The following is a 17628-nucleotide window of genomic DNA, read 5'->3' as shown; positions in this document are numbered from 1 at the left end:
AAGAGAACAGGGGAGGAGAGGAAGGAGAAAAAGTTAATGTAGGTAGCTGGTTTGAGGAGGTTTGCTGTAAAGGGGAACAGAGAAACAGAACAACAGCTGGCCACTCATGGGACCTAGGGAGACGTTTTGTTGCAGTTGTTTAAATGCGAGAAATGCTGCAACATGTTTATATGCTTACAGAAATGGTCAAACGGAGAGAGGAGAAAAGAGAACAATTGTGGGAGTGACGTCGGTGAGTAGGGGAGAGGCAACAGGCACGCCAGTAGAGGAGTTGGCTGTGGACACAAATATGTTCAGCTCCTCCATTGTAATAGGAGTAAAGACTGATTCAGTGGGTACAGACACAGACACCTGTCACACTTGGTGGCGGAAGCGTGTGGATCTTCTCTTCTGATTGCTCCTGTTTTGTCAACTTGTCTCCTGGCTGCTTTTTCCTATACAGCACAGTGGTTATCCTATGGTGTGTCAACGTCTTACCATAACCCATGTCTGGCTGGGCTCACACAGCCCTGTTTCTGTGAGCTGGATGCCCAGATGAGGGCAGTGGAGGACACTGCGTGTGAACGGTTACAATGAAATGAATCACAGGCTGGGTAGAAGCAATTTCCCTGCCTGATTATTGGCGCGTAAACCAGTTGCTAGACTATTGCTTGTCTCAGCAGAATTAGAGTGAACATTTATTGGTATTGAATTATTAGACATTTAAGCTCTAAGTTTTATGTTTTACCATATTCTATAACAAACTGTCCAGGTAGCGTGGGATGCTGGAAGAGTGTAACAGTAAATGAAAACATTCCCTTCCGTATAAAGGAAGAACTTTTAACGTCAAGATGTTTCACAGCTAGTGAAACAGCCGTATTTGAAAAGATTCCTGTATTTAAAATGAGAACAATGTTTAAGCCGAAAAATATACTCATAAAATTTCTATCAGAAACTTTAAAAATATGTATATATTTCACTTTGTGACTCCCCTTCTAGGAATCTACTTGGAGTAGAATAGAACACACAATGTTTTATTCACAAAGTGGTTATCTTTGATGGCGTATAGTAGGTACCAGACCCTGAGCTAAACATTGGAGATAAAATTGTCAACCCCTCCGGCAATTGCCTCTCTCCAGCGATTGAGTAATCCCCATACCTTTGTTTGCTGACTTGCTGAAAATTTAAGGTCCCTGCCTGCTCAGAAAGGGAGGAGAGAGCACAGAAGCGTCTGATGAGCTTACCTACCCTGACCCACACAGGCCAGCAGACATTTAGGCGGGTTTCCTTCAACTTCTCTGTGTAGCATTTTTGCTGCGTCTTGAAAATCTGTAGGCTGCGAATCAGTGTGCTGGTTTTGTTTCTCCTGGGTGAGATCGTCTCTCAGGAGGTGGAAACCTTTTCTTTCTTCCCCAAATGACTCAACTCTTGTTTCTACTGTCACCAGGGAGGAAGGGCTCCTCCTCCCCCATCTCTACTCCTTTGTCTTGTGCTAATGCCAGGCCTAGGCACTTTCCTCTTTCCAAGGGGATAAAGATTTTAAGAAACATGGTGACTCGTCCATTTATTCTCTCACTATGGGGAGCTTCCATTTTACCTACTTTTACCAGATATTGCAGCCTCCATCAGTCAATCAACTTTCAAATAAAATCAACCAAATCTCTTCTATAGGTTCTTGCTATTGATGCATGTTTGGACTATTACAAATGCATTAAAGAGGTTGGCTGAAAAACATTCTATTAGCATGGAAAACTGCTTATTAAATAATGTCAGACAAAAGATATCTCAAATATCTAAAATACAATGTCTAAAAAAAATTGTAATATAAGCTAAAATCCTAAAAATAGCAGGAAAAATAATATTGAAAAGAAATGCAATGAAGTTGTTAATTAAAATATGCAAAATATTCTTATAGCTTTGATTCTGTCCTCAATAAGGGCTTTACACTGAGAGCAGCATTAAGGAATGTTTCTCCTACAGACCACATCATCACCTTTATAATGGAATTGTAGTTTTTAACAGTGAACTTGTTTAGAACTATTCTATTCTTTCAGAGCAGAGACGGAAAGCTGATGACCTGTAGCTGTGCTTTGTTTGGCCTGTAGTTTAAAAGGATTTCAAATTATTTGGTAGTATTTGAAATATGGGCTTCTAGATTTTGAGATTTCCTTGAAAGAATCAGATGCCATTGGCATCACTGGACTCCCTTTTCCACACGGTAGCTCTCAGCTGGATTGGCTCTGAGTCGGGGAAGGACCTCTAGTGCATTCAGGTTCACATCAGCATCCCTTTCTCTCCTGTCCCGTCCATCGTCAGGCTCTCTGTTCTTCCCCTATGTCCAGGGCTCTTTCTTCGTGAGTGAACCTGTCTGCCTCATAGAAATCTGGGTTTGTCCATTTGAGTAATTTTCAAAAACTGTCAATCAATCCATCAATGATCCAATGATCTTATGGTTCCCTTCATTTTGCTAGGTACACAAGAAGACCCATTTTTAAGTCACAATTTAGGTGCCATAAAACAATATAAAAATTTCCTGATTTCCTTCTTTCTATGCCTAAAGAAAGAGAGAGATACAAGTTCTGTCTGCTGTGGTTTTCTATGGCAACAGGCAACCGAAATAGTGATGCGTCTTACGATATAAGACGTAAACTGTGTCCGTAGGCCTGTTCCTCTCCCAGGTCTAGCGCACGTGCTCATAAAATCCTTGTCTTTTGTCTGTTGACTCATGTGTAAACGCTAGCCGGGGAAGCACTCTCGCTCTTTCTGACACTAACCCGTTTCATCTTGGTACCCTGCATCTAATTTCTGGCAGCCTTATTAATGATTTGTAAGAGTAGCACGCACAGATGGAGGCTCTAGCAAGTAATTAGCCACCAAATATACATATATATGAATAATGTATACATAACATATGAATATTGTTATATGTAGTACATACATATATATATATATATACTGCTAATAATTCCTCTCTTTTTGAGGTAAAGATGGACCTTCAGATTGTACCATATTGAGTATCAGGATTATTGTTTTACTCCTGGGATTACATGACATATTGGTTTACTCTATCCTATTAACTAAGTACACTGTGCTTCTGGTATTAAATTTTGAAAAGAAGAAGATGAAATAGTGGTAGTCACTTCTCTCACAAAGATATCAAGTGGATCAAGTCATTAACAATCTTAAAGTATCTTAACGTGAAACAAAATTTAAATGCCTGCTATTAGTCGCAAAATAAAAATGATCACTCCCCAAAGAAAGGAGCAGTGAGAATTTTCATATCTGGATATTTTGCCGAGTTTTTCTTTTGTCTTTTGCTTATGTTGTTGTTGTTGTTATGCAAAGTCTTTTTTTTTTTTTTTTTACTGGGGGAAGATTAGCCCTGAGCTAACATCTGCAGCCAGTCCTCCTCTTTTTGCTGAGGAAGACTGGCCCTGAGCTAACATCCATGCCCATCTTCCTCTACTTTATATGTGGGATGCCTGCCACAGCATGGCTTGACAAGCAGTGCCTACGTCCACACCCGGGATCCAAACTGGTGAACCCCGGGCCACGAAAGCAGAACATGTGAACTTAACTGCTGCGCCACTGGGCCGACCCCCAAAGTCTTTTTTTTAATGTAGTAAAATGTATCAAGCTCTTCTTTTGTTACTTCTGAATTTTAAATCTTAGCTCTTAACGTACATTTCCAGGTTATAGAGGAATTTGCCCCTTTTTTCCCTAGTACTTGTATGGTTTCATTATTTTGCATTTAAATCTCTGAGTCGTTGGGAATTTACCCTTGTCTATGCATGAGGGACAGATCCAACTTTAGTTTATTTCATACTGCTATCCAGTTACTGGAACACCATTTGTTTAAATCTACCTTTTCTGTACTGATTTTAAGTGCCAACCTTATCATACGTTAGTTTTTCTTTTTTCAGTTTTCATACTTTAGATTTTTAAAGGTAATTAGATGTATTTCTGTATTCTCTATTCTATTCTACTCATTTATCTATTCATATCCCAATACCACACTTTTTTTATTATAGAGATTTTAAGTAGGTTTTAATATCTGGTAGGACTAACACCACCTCCATTACGCTTATTTTGCAGGGTTTTCCTGGCTATTTTTGCATGTTTGTTCTTCTAAGTAGACTTTATAATCCAATTTTCTAGTTAAAAAAAGGAAAAGAAGAAAAAAACCCAAAACAGAAAAGCAAAAGCAAATATCCAATAGTATTTTTACTTTTCCACAAGTTCAATGTGCAATATTTTCATTGTTGCTCCTTTCTAAGTATTTTTAAATTTCACCTATGATTTATTTTTTGACCCAAGGGTCACTTAAAAGTGTATTTTAAATTTTAATTTATGTGAGATTTCTTTTTCAAAATTTTGGTAAAAATTAACTTCTAACTTTATTACATAGCGGTTGGAAAATATATTCACATGCTGTGAAATCTTTAAAATTTGTCGAGACCTACTTTATGTTCTAGTGAAATGGTTCTGCATCCTGGATGTACGTGAGAATCACCTGAGGAGGTTTTCAGACCTGAAATGCCTGAAACCTGCTCCAGACCCGGTAAGTTGGTATCACTGAGGGGAGAGCGCAGACACCTGTGTTTTCGAAGAGCCCCTGGTGAGACGTTACAGATTTTACCTGGGCAGAGCATATGGTCGGGTTTTGTACGTGTTCCCTGTGAGCTGAAATAACTGTACATTCCTCAATTACTGGATTTAAGGCTTCTCTAAATATGCTTTAGAGTTAGTTTTGAAGTTGTGTTGTTCAAATATATCCTTAGTGATTTTTAAAATGCTTGATCTATTAATAAACAAAGAGAAGTATTTTAAAATCAATCTCTCTAGGAGCGTGGAATTACTGATCTCATTTCATGATAGGATTGCTTGGGCGTGTTCTCTGTCTCTTACCTATATCATCTTATAGTCTTAAAACCGTGTAAGTTCAGTGGACGGAGGTAAAATATTCTAATTAATTTAGTGTTTATCAAAGGTATTTTAACATGCATGTTTAATTAAGAAGTTCTAATCAATCAAGCTCTGAATTCTCTAGTCACCCCGCCACAGAGGGGGTCGTTTAGTTCTATCTCACTTTTTACCCTCAATTTAGACATTATTGTAATTGTTTCAGGGTGTCAATGTTTATTTCTATTTATTCACATGCTTGCCATTTTCCTCACTCGCTTCTTGAATCTCTGTGCTAGATTGCCCGTTTGCCATCAGTAGCATTTCTGTTCCTTTTTATATTCCCCCATGTTATTGCCGTGGCTCAAAGCTCAGGAACCTCATTTTTAAGAACTCCTTGCTGGGGGGGTTCTGATTTAGATTCCACTGCTGACGGACACTTGTAGGAAACCTGGCAGTTGAAAGGAAGGCACGGCTCCTGTTTCATCTGGCAGAAGACCAGAGCGTGCCTCCTCAGAGGCGGCAGCCACTTCCTGACCTTCTCCAGACTCGGTCTTCTACTGCTAGCCTCTGCCTGTGGGGTCGAGGGGCAGCTACTTCCTGCACTTTCCTGATTCCTGGGGTGCAATCTCCACCCTTGAAATTTCCCCCTCACCCCTTACAACAATTTTTAAACTATTGTATTCCTTGGACTTAATAACGTCTTCTTGAAAATTTACAAGTTCTTTCTCCCAACCAGTCTCTGACTAATGCAGTTTGAGTCTCCCTGTCAGATCGTTTTTCCTTTCCCTGAAGGATACATTAAAATTTTCCTAAACTCCCTTCATTTTTGCTTAACTGCAAATGTCCATATTTTACCCTCATTTTTGAAGAACAATTTTGCCAGGCATGGAATTCTAGGTTGACTATCACTTTTAGAATCTTGGTAATGCCATTCTGCTGTCTACTGGTTTCCATTGCTACTTTTGAGAGGTCAGATAGCAGTTTACTTCTTCTATTTGCGGTAGTCTGTATTTTCTTTCTGGCTAATTTAAAGATCTTATTTTTGTCTTTTGTACTTTTAAGTTTCACTAGCCTGTATTTAGGATTATTCGTTTTATTTACGCTGATTTGCACTCATTTGGCTTACTGAATCTGGGGGTTGCTGTCTTTCATCAATTTTATTATCTCCTTGAATATTGATTCTCCACCATTCTATCTGTTATCTTCTTCTGGAATTCCGATTATATACATTTTGTCCCTTCCTACACTTTCCTCCATGCTTCTTAATCTCTCTCTTTCATATTTCCCATCCTTTTTCTCTATAGTGGAAGTCTGGGTGATTGTTTTCAGATTGATCATCCACTTTACTGATTCTTCAACTCTGTTTAATATGATGTCTAGCTCACTGACTTTCGAGTTTTAGAGATTATATGTTTTGTTTCTGGATGTTCTGCTTAGTTTATTTGCAAAAATGCCTTGTCAGTTCTGACAATTTCTTATTCCTTTGTCTTATTGTCAATCTTCTCTTTTGTTTTTTAAATATACTTAACATACTGGGGCTGGCCCGGTGGCGCAGTGGTTAAGTGTGCACATTCTGCTTTAGCAGCCTGGGGTTCTCCGGTTCGGATCCCGGATGCAGACATGGCACCACTTGGCAAGCCATGCTGTGGTAGGCGTCCCACATATAAAGTAGAGGAAGATGGGCACGATGTTAGCTCAGGGCCAGTCTTCCTCAGCAAAAAGAGAAGGATTGGCAGCAGTTAGCACAGGGCTAATCTTCCCTAAAAAACAAAACAAAACAAAATATACATAACATACTTATATCTGTTTTTGATCATTTTAGCATCTGCACATGTTGAGTCTGAGTCTGCAGTTTGTTGTTTCCGTTGCCGTGTTCACAGTGATTTATGTCCTCACTGTGTAGTAACTTTTGGTTGTGAGTTTACATTAGTGGGAACTTTATCTATGGGAATACTTTGAGGCCTGGTTTTAAAGTTTGTTTTCTTCCAAATTGTGTTGGTTTTTGGCAGACACCTGTGTTCTCAAACTTAACCATTTTAAATACTTTTTTAGCTTCAGTTTTTTTTCAGGATACAGATGTCATAAGAATTCTGGTTCTAGATCTATCTGATATTGGCTTTTGGTTAAGGATTCCTTTCCTTCCCTTCCCCTCCCTTTCGTCTCCCTCCTCTCTCTCTCCTATCCTCTTCGCTTTCCTTTCTTCTTCCTGATTGCAAATTTCTTTCCTTTTTCTCTACTCAGACTCAGGGTGAAGACAAGTATCATTCCCACTGTTTCTCCCTAGGTGATAGTTTCCCTTCCTATGGGTTACTGTTTGCAATCCTAGTTTTATGAAGGAGTCTCCAGTCTGTCCTTGTACCCAGTGTAACCCCAGCTTTTGTTTCACTGATAACACATTTTAACTCAGATCTAGGCCATAAGCATTTGGAATAAATTCTCAAAGCAAACACCAGTTCTTGAAACTTTCTGTTGATAGAATTTATTTTCCGCTGGCTCAGAAATGCATTCAAATGTAGGTTTTATATTTTATCACTGTTTTTAATCACATTCTCCTCAAGGAGAATTTTCCATAAACGTTTAGTCTGCCATATGGATAGAAATAGAAATTAGCAATCATTATTAAAAATGAATTGCCAGGGGCTGGGCCCGTGGCTGAGTGGTTAAGTTCTCACACTCCGCTGCAGGCGGCCCAGTGTTTCGTTGGTTCGAATCCTGGGCGCGGACATGGCACTGCTCATCAAATCACGCTGAAGCAGAGTCCCACATGCCACAACTAGAAGGACCACAACAAAGAATATATAACTATGTACTGGTGGGCTTTGGGGAGAAAAAGGAAAAAAAAAAATCTTAAAAAAAAAATGAATTGCCAATCCATTGTTAAAAGCGTCTGCAATGCCTAATTATAAAAGTATTACTTCTTTTAATTTGGGGCTAGAAGTAATAGTGCATCATTTTTATTATGCATTCCACAAAATTATCAAATATGTAGCAGATTTCCCTTTTTTTTACAAGCTTATAAATTATTGAAGTATAAATTGTATTTTATTTGCGTAAACTTGATAGCTGACATTCCTTTTCTATTCAACTATCAAGTCACATATGGATTTTTAAGCATCTTTACTGCAGTTATTCTTGCTCTTTCTAGCTACAAAACAATAAACGTCAGTGTTTATGAGTACTGATAGGACTCTGAATTCTCCTCTGCTCTCATTGTTCCTGCTGTGAAATGATTGCCTATTTTAAAAGCACCCAAATAGAGACTGATTGCTGTTATGGAACAAAGAAGAGTATTCATAGAAATAACCTTCCTTCTCAGCATTATGGGTGGCAGCAGTGGTGAAAAGTCATATACCAACTGTGAAAGTCAGTCTCGAGGGCACCCCAGTCATGGGCACTGAACGATTCGCTCACTCGCTTGTTCATCGTTTAACCACTTAACCTATCAGCCATTCAACTCTGCCTCCTTTTCCAGACATAGCTATTTGACATTTCCGGGCAAAACACATCTTCTTTTGCTTGCTATTCATTAGTGTCTATCAAAATATACTTTTTTATATTAAAAAATAAGAATGTGCTGAGATAGAATACCAGAAACAGGCTGTTTTTTTCTCAGTAATGGACATATGGCATCAATGGCACTTTCCGGGGGTGAAGTCCGTGTCTTTTGGGAGCTAAATGATTCATCTGACAAGATAATGAATTGGTTGCTTTCTTCAGGGAAGATTTGCAAAGCATTTCTTTTCACTGGATAGACAATTTAGAAAATGTTGTGAAAGGATATAAAAAGAAAGAATAGAGCAAGCAAGCTGGTTTAATACAAATGGATTCCAGTCAGAAATGTGGACGTGTAATACTTGGATATCTTGAAAAAAATCTCCTGGGCTGACATATATTTGAGATAAGTATTGTTACTGTGGCTAGAAAATTAGTTTAGGTTCTATTTAGAATCTTATTGAGGGTTGGATGACAAAAAAAAATTACAGAAGTGACTTTTGTTTTATGAAATTCACATCTTCATAATAATAAAATTTACTCACCTCCTCTTTTCGTGTATATCTAAATAGCTAAATGGATGTAATATGTGAATTTGGCTTAAATATATATCCATGCTCTTTTATTCTTACAAAACAATATTGAGACAAGGGAACATTTTATAAACAGGATACCCAACTTTGTAAACCGTTAATGTTAGCATTTCTGTTCTGTGGCAAGATGAAGGTCATTGTTAAGGATGCCCAAGGGTACAGAGACTATATTAAAGAGTTTTGGGTAAGCCTGGGCTGGGTGACGTCCTGGTCAGTTCAGGCTATTGTAACAAAGTACTCATGGACTGGGTGGAATATAAACAACAAAAATTTATTTCTCAAGTTCTGGAGGTTAGAAGCCCTAGGGCAGCGTGCCAGCATATTCGGGTTCTGGCGAGAGCCCTCTTCTGGTGTGCAGGCTTCTTGTTGGATCCTCACAGGGTAAAAAGAGGGCAAGAGAGCTCTCCAGGGTCCCTTTTAGGAGGAACTAGTCCCATTCATGAGGGGTCCATGCTCATGAACTAATCGCCTTCCAAAGCCCCAACTCCTAATACCATCACATTGGGGCGTAGGGCTCCTCCATACCAATTTTGAGGACACGCAAACATTCAGCACATTGCAGGTGAGGTGGGAGGACTGTGTGAAACGGTGAGAAGACACTGCATTTTAGCCTCAGAAAAACCAGGACTCGTACAGTTTCAACTCCCTTCTGTGTGTGATGGAGATGGTGTGATGGCTAATTTTATGTGTCGACTTGACTGGGCCATGGGGTGCCTAGGTATTTGACTGAACATTACTCTGGGTGTGTCTGTGACGGTGTTTTGGGCCAGATTAACATCTGAATCTGTAGTCTGAGAACCACACATTGCCCTCCCTGATGTGAGTGGTCCTCATCTAATCAGTTGAAGGCCTGCATAGAATGCCAAGGCTGACCCTCTTGCGATTTAAGAGGGAACTCTTCCCGCCTGGCTGTTTGATCTGGGACATGGTCTTTCCTTGATTTTGGACTTAAACTGAAGCATCAGCTCTTCTTGGGTCTCCAGCCTGCCAGCTTTCAGACTGGAACTATGCCATCAGTTCTCCTCGTTCTGCAGCCACCAGACTCAGACTGGACGCACACCATTGGCTCTCCTGGGGTCTCCAGTTCACCAACTGGAGATCTGGGAACTTCTCAGTCTACAGAATCATGTGAGCCAATTTATTATAATAAATCTCTTTATGTGTGTATATATATGTATAGATATATATACACACAAACACACACAATCTTTCTCCAAATTCAAAAACTTGAGGTGAGAATCAGTCACTCATACAGTATCTATATTTAGTGCCTGCAGTCAATCAAATCCTTCATGTTTTCCAAGGAGAAAGAGCTTTTAAAACCTGACCTTGCCTGAGGTTAAAGTAGTTGATTTTTAATAACTGCAAACACCAAAATGACCTTTACTCATTGAAGGCATTGCAAAGTAACACTCTCAGTAGGAAGTTATTTTATCTTTGATACTTTCTGGTGATGTATAAAAACTCTGCGCTCTGGGATTCTAGATGTGGTACTACCGAGGCCCACGAAATCAGAACAGGAAGGCTTGGTGAGTCCCACGTGGTACTGGAACATTCGGATTCCCAGTAATATTAGTTAAAAGTGACACTAGACTTCCAGTGGCCCTTTTAAGTTCCTCCGTCAATGCAGCTGGTTCTCACTCAATCCTGAAGAAGAGTGTGACCAGCCGTCTCAAAACAAAGCAAGAGCTTTAAGCCAACTTGGATCAACTAGCTTGTCAATAGTTCTCAAGCCATTTTGCTGCCTGTATTGCAGAAAGAATAATTAATTATTTCAGAAAATAATCAATTCCCGAGTACAAGAGACTGAACTAGGACTGGTGTGACGGGAGCAGAGAGATGGGAAGGTAGGGGAGGGTTGTGTGTTGGGAGAGGACAGAGTAAAACTAGGTGGGAGAGACCCGGCACAGCGTTACAGCTCATGCCAAGGAGTTTGTGTCTTTGAGATATGCTGATTGATACATTTTTGGGATAACTGAAAGGTGTCCAATTTCATATTTCGGAAGAATAAAAGTCCTATACTAGGAGTGGATATGGGTTGAGAGGAATACATCCGTAAGAATGTGAGTTATGGCTTCCATGTCAGCCCTTTAAAGACCCACCTTTCACCACTGGTTATTACAAGAAATTAAATATACTAAAATAAGTGCTAGAAAGAGAGATTAGTTGAGAAGATTAAGCTGTTGACCGCAGGTGAGTGTGTTGGTGGGAGGGAGGAAAGTTCTGCTCAGGAATTGCAGTCTTCCGCAGTCTAATCTTGGCTGAGCTGACCCTATTACCATAGGCGGGCTAATTAACCTCTTTGTGCCTTGGCTGCTTATCTGCAGAGTGAAGATAACAATGACCCACTAAGACGACTGCAAATCATTCTGCAAACACCAACTCTTATAGAAATGATATAAATATTTACGTACCCCAGTTGTAAGAGTCTGGTCTTTACCTAACAGTTTAAACCTCTCCTCTGCCTAAATAATATGTCAGGTTTAATTTTCGTCATATAGCATTTTTTGTGTGTGTGATAGAGTGAGTTTTTATTTTTGTATACAGCCAGATTCGTGCTTATTGAAAACGAGCTCTCTCTTTCTGATGCCTGTTGTTCGGTCTACAATACTCTGGGTCCTAGATTATGATGGTAACTTCTACCAGCACCATGTGGTTTAACACAGCAGAGAGCTGTTGAGAGAGCTCGTGGATGGGGCTCGGGGGGAGGAATAAGTACTTTTAAATTCTTTTTAAATGACAACTCTTCTTGCCTGTTAAATAAGAAGAGTACGCTCTTATTGTTTCATAAGTCTATTGCAATTGTATTAACTATAGTTAAGCAATTCAAAGTGGGTCAGCAGGCACATAGTAACATGCCAAGAAGTGGCAAAATGAACAGTCTCCTAATTGGGTTTTATTGTGGATTCACTGATTCACATTGAAATTGCCATCTCTTTTGTGATATTTCCAATAATTTTGTGGGAAGTATTTATAAAACTGCATTCTTTCAGTGGCATAAAGATTACCCATTTCCATAATTATTCTTGGTTATCATGCCACACTTTCTTTAGCAGATGAAAGGAAGTAGTAATCAATCTTCTGGAAAAATAAAATATTTACAGAATTGGAAGAGCTATTTCGTTGTGAACTCGGAGAAGAATCATGCATTCTCTTCAATTCTTTCTTTTCAAAATTCATGCCTAGTAAGTATGTAAGCTGTTTCCACGATGATATTAATGACTCAGACATGTGACTGCAATGTTTTTGTTGGTGTGATTTGGCCTTTAGCCAAATGGCTGCCTAAAGACCCTGATTAGTGGCCATGACTGGCTGCTAAGGGACAATGAACTGGACAGAAACACCCTTTCATTCCAGCCCAGTTCCCTCGTGTTACGTGACTACGGTAATGCTCCCTTATCCGCATGTCACATGTGCCCAGATCCCCAGTGGATACCTGAAAACGTGGATAATACCAAACCCTAGATACACTGTGTCTTTTTCTATACACAAGTATTAGAAGTATGACAGCAAAACTGGCACACATTTCTTTCTCCTTCTTACAATTTCATGGATAGATTTGTTCTTACCGTGGATCTTAGCAACCTCAACATACGATTTTTCTTCTTTCCTTATTAAGTTGAGAACTTTCACGTTTTCACTCAAAGGGAGCGATCTCTGGCTTCTCTTTGGCATATCTGAATTGCCAACATCACTACTCTTGCGCTTTGGGGCCATTATTAAGTAAAATGAGGGGTACTTGAACACAAGCACTGCAATACTGTAAAAATCAATCCGATTGTCAAGACAGCTACCAAGCGGCTAAGGGGTAAGGGCTAAGGGGTAAGCAGGTAGCGTACCCAGCCTGGACAGGCTGGACAGAGGGATGATTTGTATCCCCAGCTGGACGGAGCAGGACATCATGAGGTTTCTTCATGCTACTCAGAATGGTCCACAACTTAAAACTTATGAATTGTTTATTTCTGGAATTTTCCATGTAATATTTTCAGACCACAGTCGACTAGGGTAACTAAAACTCTGGAAGGTGAAACCACGGATAAGGAGCAACTACTGTGTGTCCTGCCCTTTGCTCAGCTAACGTGGGGAACAGCTGTTTGAACTTTTCAGTGCGGGCCGAGTAGTATCTCTAACGTGTTATGTGTTTGACTGAATTCTCACCTGACCAGGCCTTCTTTCTCAGTCCCCATTTCCAGCTGCTCTGGCATCGTTCTGGTTGATTCCTCAAGATTTTTAGGGTCAGAGTTTGTGGGCAGATCTCTGAGGGAGTTTTTCTCAGAGCTTGTATCTATGGAAAGGAAACAACATACAGATAGAAGAATATACACCACTCTTGATACAGCCGTATGGGACAACATAAGCTACAGAGATGCTATTTGTTTTTCTGGAATGGTTTTCTCAGGATCGCCTCCCCTAGGATTCCTGCTAAACCAATTAGGACCTGATGCCGGAGGAGTTATCCTGGAGACACCTTCCAACTAATGAAAAATATACTTAAGTTGGTATATTATGTAGTAAAAGTCTACATGGTATATTTCTTTTTGATATTAGAAAGCTGAGATTAATAAGGAGTCATCATCCAAAAGGCATTTTTGGTTCTGCTCAAGTACTCATAATTTATGGCTGAAATTGATGTATCATAAAATTCAGAAAAATAAAATGGGCAGAAGTATGTCATTGACATTTTAGAATTTTGCATTCTAATTTTTTAATGAAAAGTGTTTGTTTTTGGTTTGATCATCTTTAGCTATGGCATCTTTTTTGAAGAAGCAATGAAAATTCACATGAATTAGCTTCATTTTCAGTCCCAAAATGAAATTTTGCCCTTCAAGGCTAAAATACAATTTCCAATTAATATAGTTTAAATTGTAATTTACTCAGAGAATAATCAATTCTCAGGTAAATATTTGGATTATAGAGAAGATTTTAATGAAAGTAAATTACTTAATATAAAAAGAAAATATAGAAAGAGCAATGAAATACAATGAACACAATTTAATAGTAATCCATTTTCCATAGTTTCTAATCTATTTTTAATTGGATGTACTGTGCATAGAAAATTGAAATCAAAGCCAAAATCATAACTTTTATTTTATTGTAATACATTATAATTTTAAACACTTAAGGCACCTCAGTATTGAAAATCTGGATTTGCAAAAATAATAAACCAGGGGATGATCACTTACTTTACAAAAGTTTTCACCATACAAGTCCTTTAATATGAAAATTTCTATGATCCATCTAAAATCTTTCAGTGTACAACTTTTCAAGAACATGTTTCAGGAATAAACGGAATCATAAAGTTGAGTCACTACTTACAGTTTTTGAAAATTTATGAATAAGAAAGCTTAACCCCCTGGATTTCCCAAGACTATTTTCTTCATGTGCATCTCCTATCTACCTTTATTTTGGAATTGATAGTAATTTTGGCTAGAAGGTAGGAAACACGGTAATATGCATCTTTTTATGTGTAAGTGACTTGCCCCACCCCCAAATTCCCAAATTTACTTGAGACACAAAGAAGTTTCACGGTAATCATGTCCTTGAAATCTGTTGGAAGGACCATATCGCAGGTGAAACTTTGCCATGTGTGTGAAATCTGATGAGAGCGGTAGGATAGGTCCTTTGTATACAAGCACATGTGGTACACTGGTGGGTTTATCAGTATCCAACAGATTTCAGAGTAAAAAAATAGCACTTTCAATATGTCATTTTATACCAAGAGGCTTTTGATAGAAATAAGAGAGAAGGATCTATTTTCCCTATCTGTTTGGGTCAAGCCACTTTTTCTCATTTCTCTTTATCCAACCAAAAAAAATAATAATTTTTCAGATCTCTGACATTGTGCCAAGTCTTGCCTAAGAAATTGATAGCCGGGTCCTTTTCTTGTATCCACAAACACTGGGGCAGTTACTGTGAGGTGTTTTAAAGCAGTGTTCTCAATCTCTAGCCATGGATGGCCAGTGCCTTCAACGACTGGAGCCCTTGAGACTGTGTGTTGTCTATGCACATTTTCCATGGAGAGAACCTAGGGTTAACACGAGCTCATCAAATGAGTCTGGACTAAAAGAAGAGCTAGGAACCATTTTCTGCACATATATTTTTCCAGGAACACCTGCCCTCAAAAGAAAATTAGGATTGAAATAGAGCATGAAATATGAGGGAAAGAGTCAGAAAAACCCCTCCTGAATATAAAACAAGTGGAATCTGCCAAACAGAATATTTCTCAAGAGGCTCGTATTGACTATTTCTGATAAAGGCACGTGAGTATAACTTGTGTCATACACTCCTAGCGCTCACTCAAGCCCCAGCATGCATATCCCATTTGCAAGACCTCCTTTCTGCTAGTACCAATTTCATGACCGACCGTTCCTCAATAGTTCTTTCTTTCCATTCTAATAAGGATTTTTTTTTATCATCATAACATTTCGATTAAACTAAGTAGATCCTTGCACCTTACCAAGTCTTCTCTAGACATTACCGAGCCCTTCTAAAATGACGCCACCTCTATTATGACAAGACGGGGCTATTTAGAAATTAATTACAGCCTAATTTGCTTGTGGATAAGCATTTTAATTACAAAATAAATTCTAATCAGAGCTTATTGATGAAGATGAGAAACCAGTTATTGCCTGTTCTTGGATTCAAAGCAGAACAACAACTTAAAAAATACCCACGAGGACTTCAAACAAAAGGATCCCCATCAACTGTCGTCAGCGGGGTGTTTTTCATCCGTGTAGCATGTTATTTGTTTGTGGGAACAGATGGTCAGATTGTTTGCATCATCCTCAACATGAAAGAGACATCTAAAATGCACGGCCAGTCTTCCTCTGGCATCTGAGTCAAGTTTTGTCAACTGCACATTGTACTTCCCAGCTTCACACATGGGCAGCAGGATTCCCTCTTTTGTGGCTGCCCAAATGAAGAGTGTGAGGGTTTCTGCCAACCGTGCTTTTTACCTGTTGTATAGCAATTGCCAGCTCTTAACAGTGCCCTGGGTCCAATTCTGCCCTGGAACGTCTGCCCACGGCAGGTAGTAAAATCTGGAACCAGAGTGTTCTCATGTGGTTGCTTTTATCGACTGTTCAGGAGCAAGTACTGAGTTTTCCCTCCACACACGTTCTGAGTCTCTTTTCAGCCTGGCAGCATCTCACTCTGCGCCTCTGTAACACACTTCCAAACCGCGCGGCCCCCTCGTCCCAGCGCATCGTGGAGAACCTCACAGGGGTGGAATGCCTGCTTTCCTCTTCAAGTGAGGAAATAGGTGATGCAGGAAGCCATTAACTTCCCACATTTTATCAGTGGCACTAAATAATTGCTTGAAAAGGAGGGATTCAAAGAAAGAACCTAATTTGAGAGCAAGGTTGTGAATAAGAAGGCATTGATTCAATTGGCCTTTTTTAGATGGATATAAAAAGGAGAAGACTTGAAAATGCTCTCATTGGTTGGAATGTTTGGTGCAGGCGATGATATCACTTGGTTGAATTTCTAACTCTTAAAACACCAAATGTATTGTGGGCTCTGTTGCAAAAACAAATCTCCCATCTCCTTTTATTAGTCACCAACAATACCTGAGTAACTAGATATTCGATGAATTTATAAAGACTAAGTATGAGTACTTTGATTAAATGCACAAATGATACTATTATTTTATCTTAATGAATGAACATTTGGAGGTAAATCAATGAATAACACAGTTTTAAGAAGTGCATGATTAATGATTATTTTCTGGCACATTCAGATTGTATTTTTGACTCAGCTTGTGGTTAATTTTGCAGTTGCTAGAATATGTGATATTCTTAGAATAACTTTACTGATAACACTTTGATGACTCTTGAAAATTTTTTATATCTTTATAGATTGTCAAACGACATGGAAGAAGTTGACAAACATCATAGCAGTGCATATAAAACGGAATCTGAAAGAGCTCCCTGAAATGCCACAGAATAGAGAAATGAAGTCCTTTATGTTAAGAAGTCCTCATGCAATCTGTAAAAACTCTGGAGGAGAAGGAGTCAGAGTGGGTGAGTATTCTGGAAACCATCCCAATGAGGAGTGGTGGAGGAACTTGGGTTCTTTAGCCACAATATTGAAGACTAACTAATGACCTAGCAGTTCTTTCAAATTCTTTGAAGGCTGTTACATAGAAAAGAAAGTAGACTTACTTCCTATGTTCCACAAGGCAGAAGAAGGATCCCTCAGTGGAATTTGCAAAATGAACAAATAAAACCCCCAACATTCTCCCAACTAAACTTGTCTGAGAGGGAGACACATGGCTTCATGAGGGAGTGAGAGCCCCATTGCTGGAGGTATACAGGCTGGAGCCTGTACTAAGGGAGGTAGGATGGGGTCCTTCCATCAGATCAGAGGTTGGAGGTCCTTAATGAGCAATAAAGTCCTAAAAGCATTTTTATATTTAGCCAGACTTTTTTCCTTTGGGATGCCTCATCACAAGTAAAGAAATGAACAGATGAACAAACATAAAAGAATACAGACCCATCTAGGGTGGCCTTGGTACTGTGTCAGCATTGAGGAATCCTGTCCTCTCTCAATGTCGTGCTTGGTTTCAGGGACTTTTTATGGGGATTAATTCATCTAGAAAATACATTTTATGTAGGAATTAAGGGATGTGCTGAGTTTCGGTGCTGGGCACCCAATAGAG

The 17628-nt window shown here is 39.2% G+C and overlaps 2 protein-coding genes across 2 annotated transcripts in view; one reads left to right on the top strand and one right to left on the bottom strand.

Annotated features, from left to right (window-relative positions):
* CNGB3 (cyclic nucleotide gated channel subunit beta 3) overlaps window positions 1-17628 on the bottom strand; it is a 128651-nt gene that overhangs the window by 99423 nt on the left and 11600 nt on the right. The window contains exon 3 of the mRNA XM_070480963.1: window positions 13128-13254. Coding sequence (XP_070337064.1) covers window positions 13128-13254 — 127 coding nt within the window. The remainder of the gene's footprint in view (window positions 1-13127; window positions 13255-17628) is intronic.
* The window catches only part of CPNE3 (copine 3), a 176684-nt gene that overhangs the window by 153956 nt on the left and 5100 nt on the right, over window positions 1-17628 (top strand). Inside the window, exon 18 of the transcript XR_011493077.1 lies at window positions 16826-16990. The gene's annotated coding sequence lies outside the window, so the exon portion shown is untranslated. The remainder of the gene's footprint in view (window positions 1-16825; window positions 16991-17628) is intronic.

The sequence above is a fragment of the Equus asinus genome, chromosome 12 (genome assembly GCF_041296235.1).
Source record: "Equus asinus isolate D_3611 breed Donkey chromosome 12, EquAss-T2T_v2, whole genome shotgun sequence".
In the NCBI taxonomy this organism is placed as follows: domain Eukaryota; kingdom Metazoa; phylum Chordata; class Mammalia; order Perissodactyla; family Equidae; genus Equus; species Equus asinus.
Note: the sequence above shows the minus strand (reverse complement) of the source record. Positions and strands in the feature narration are given on the sequence as shown.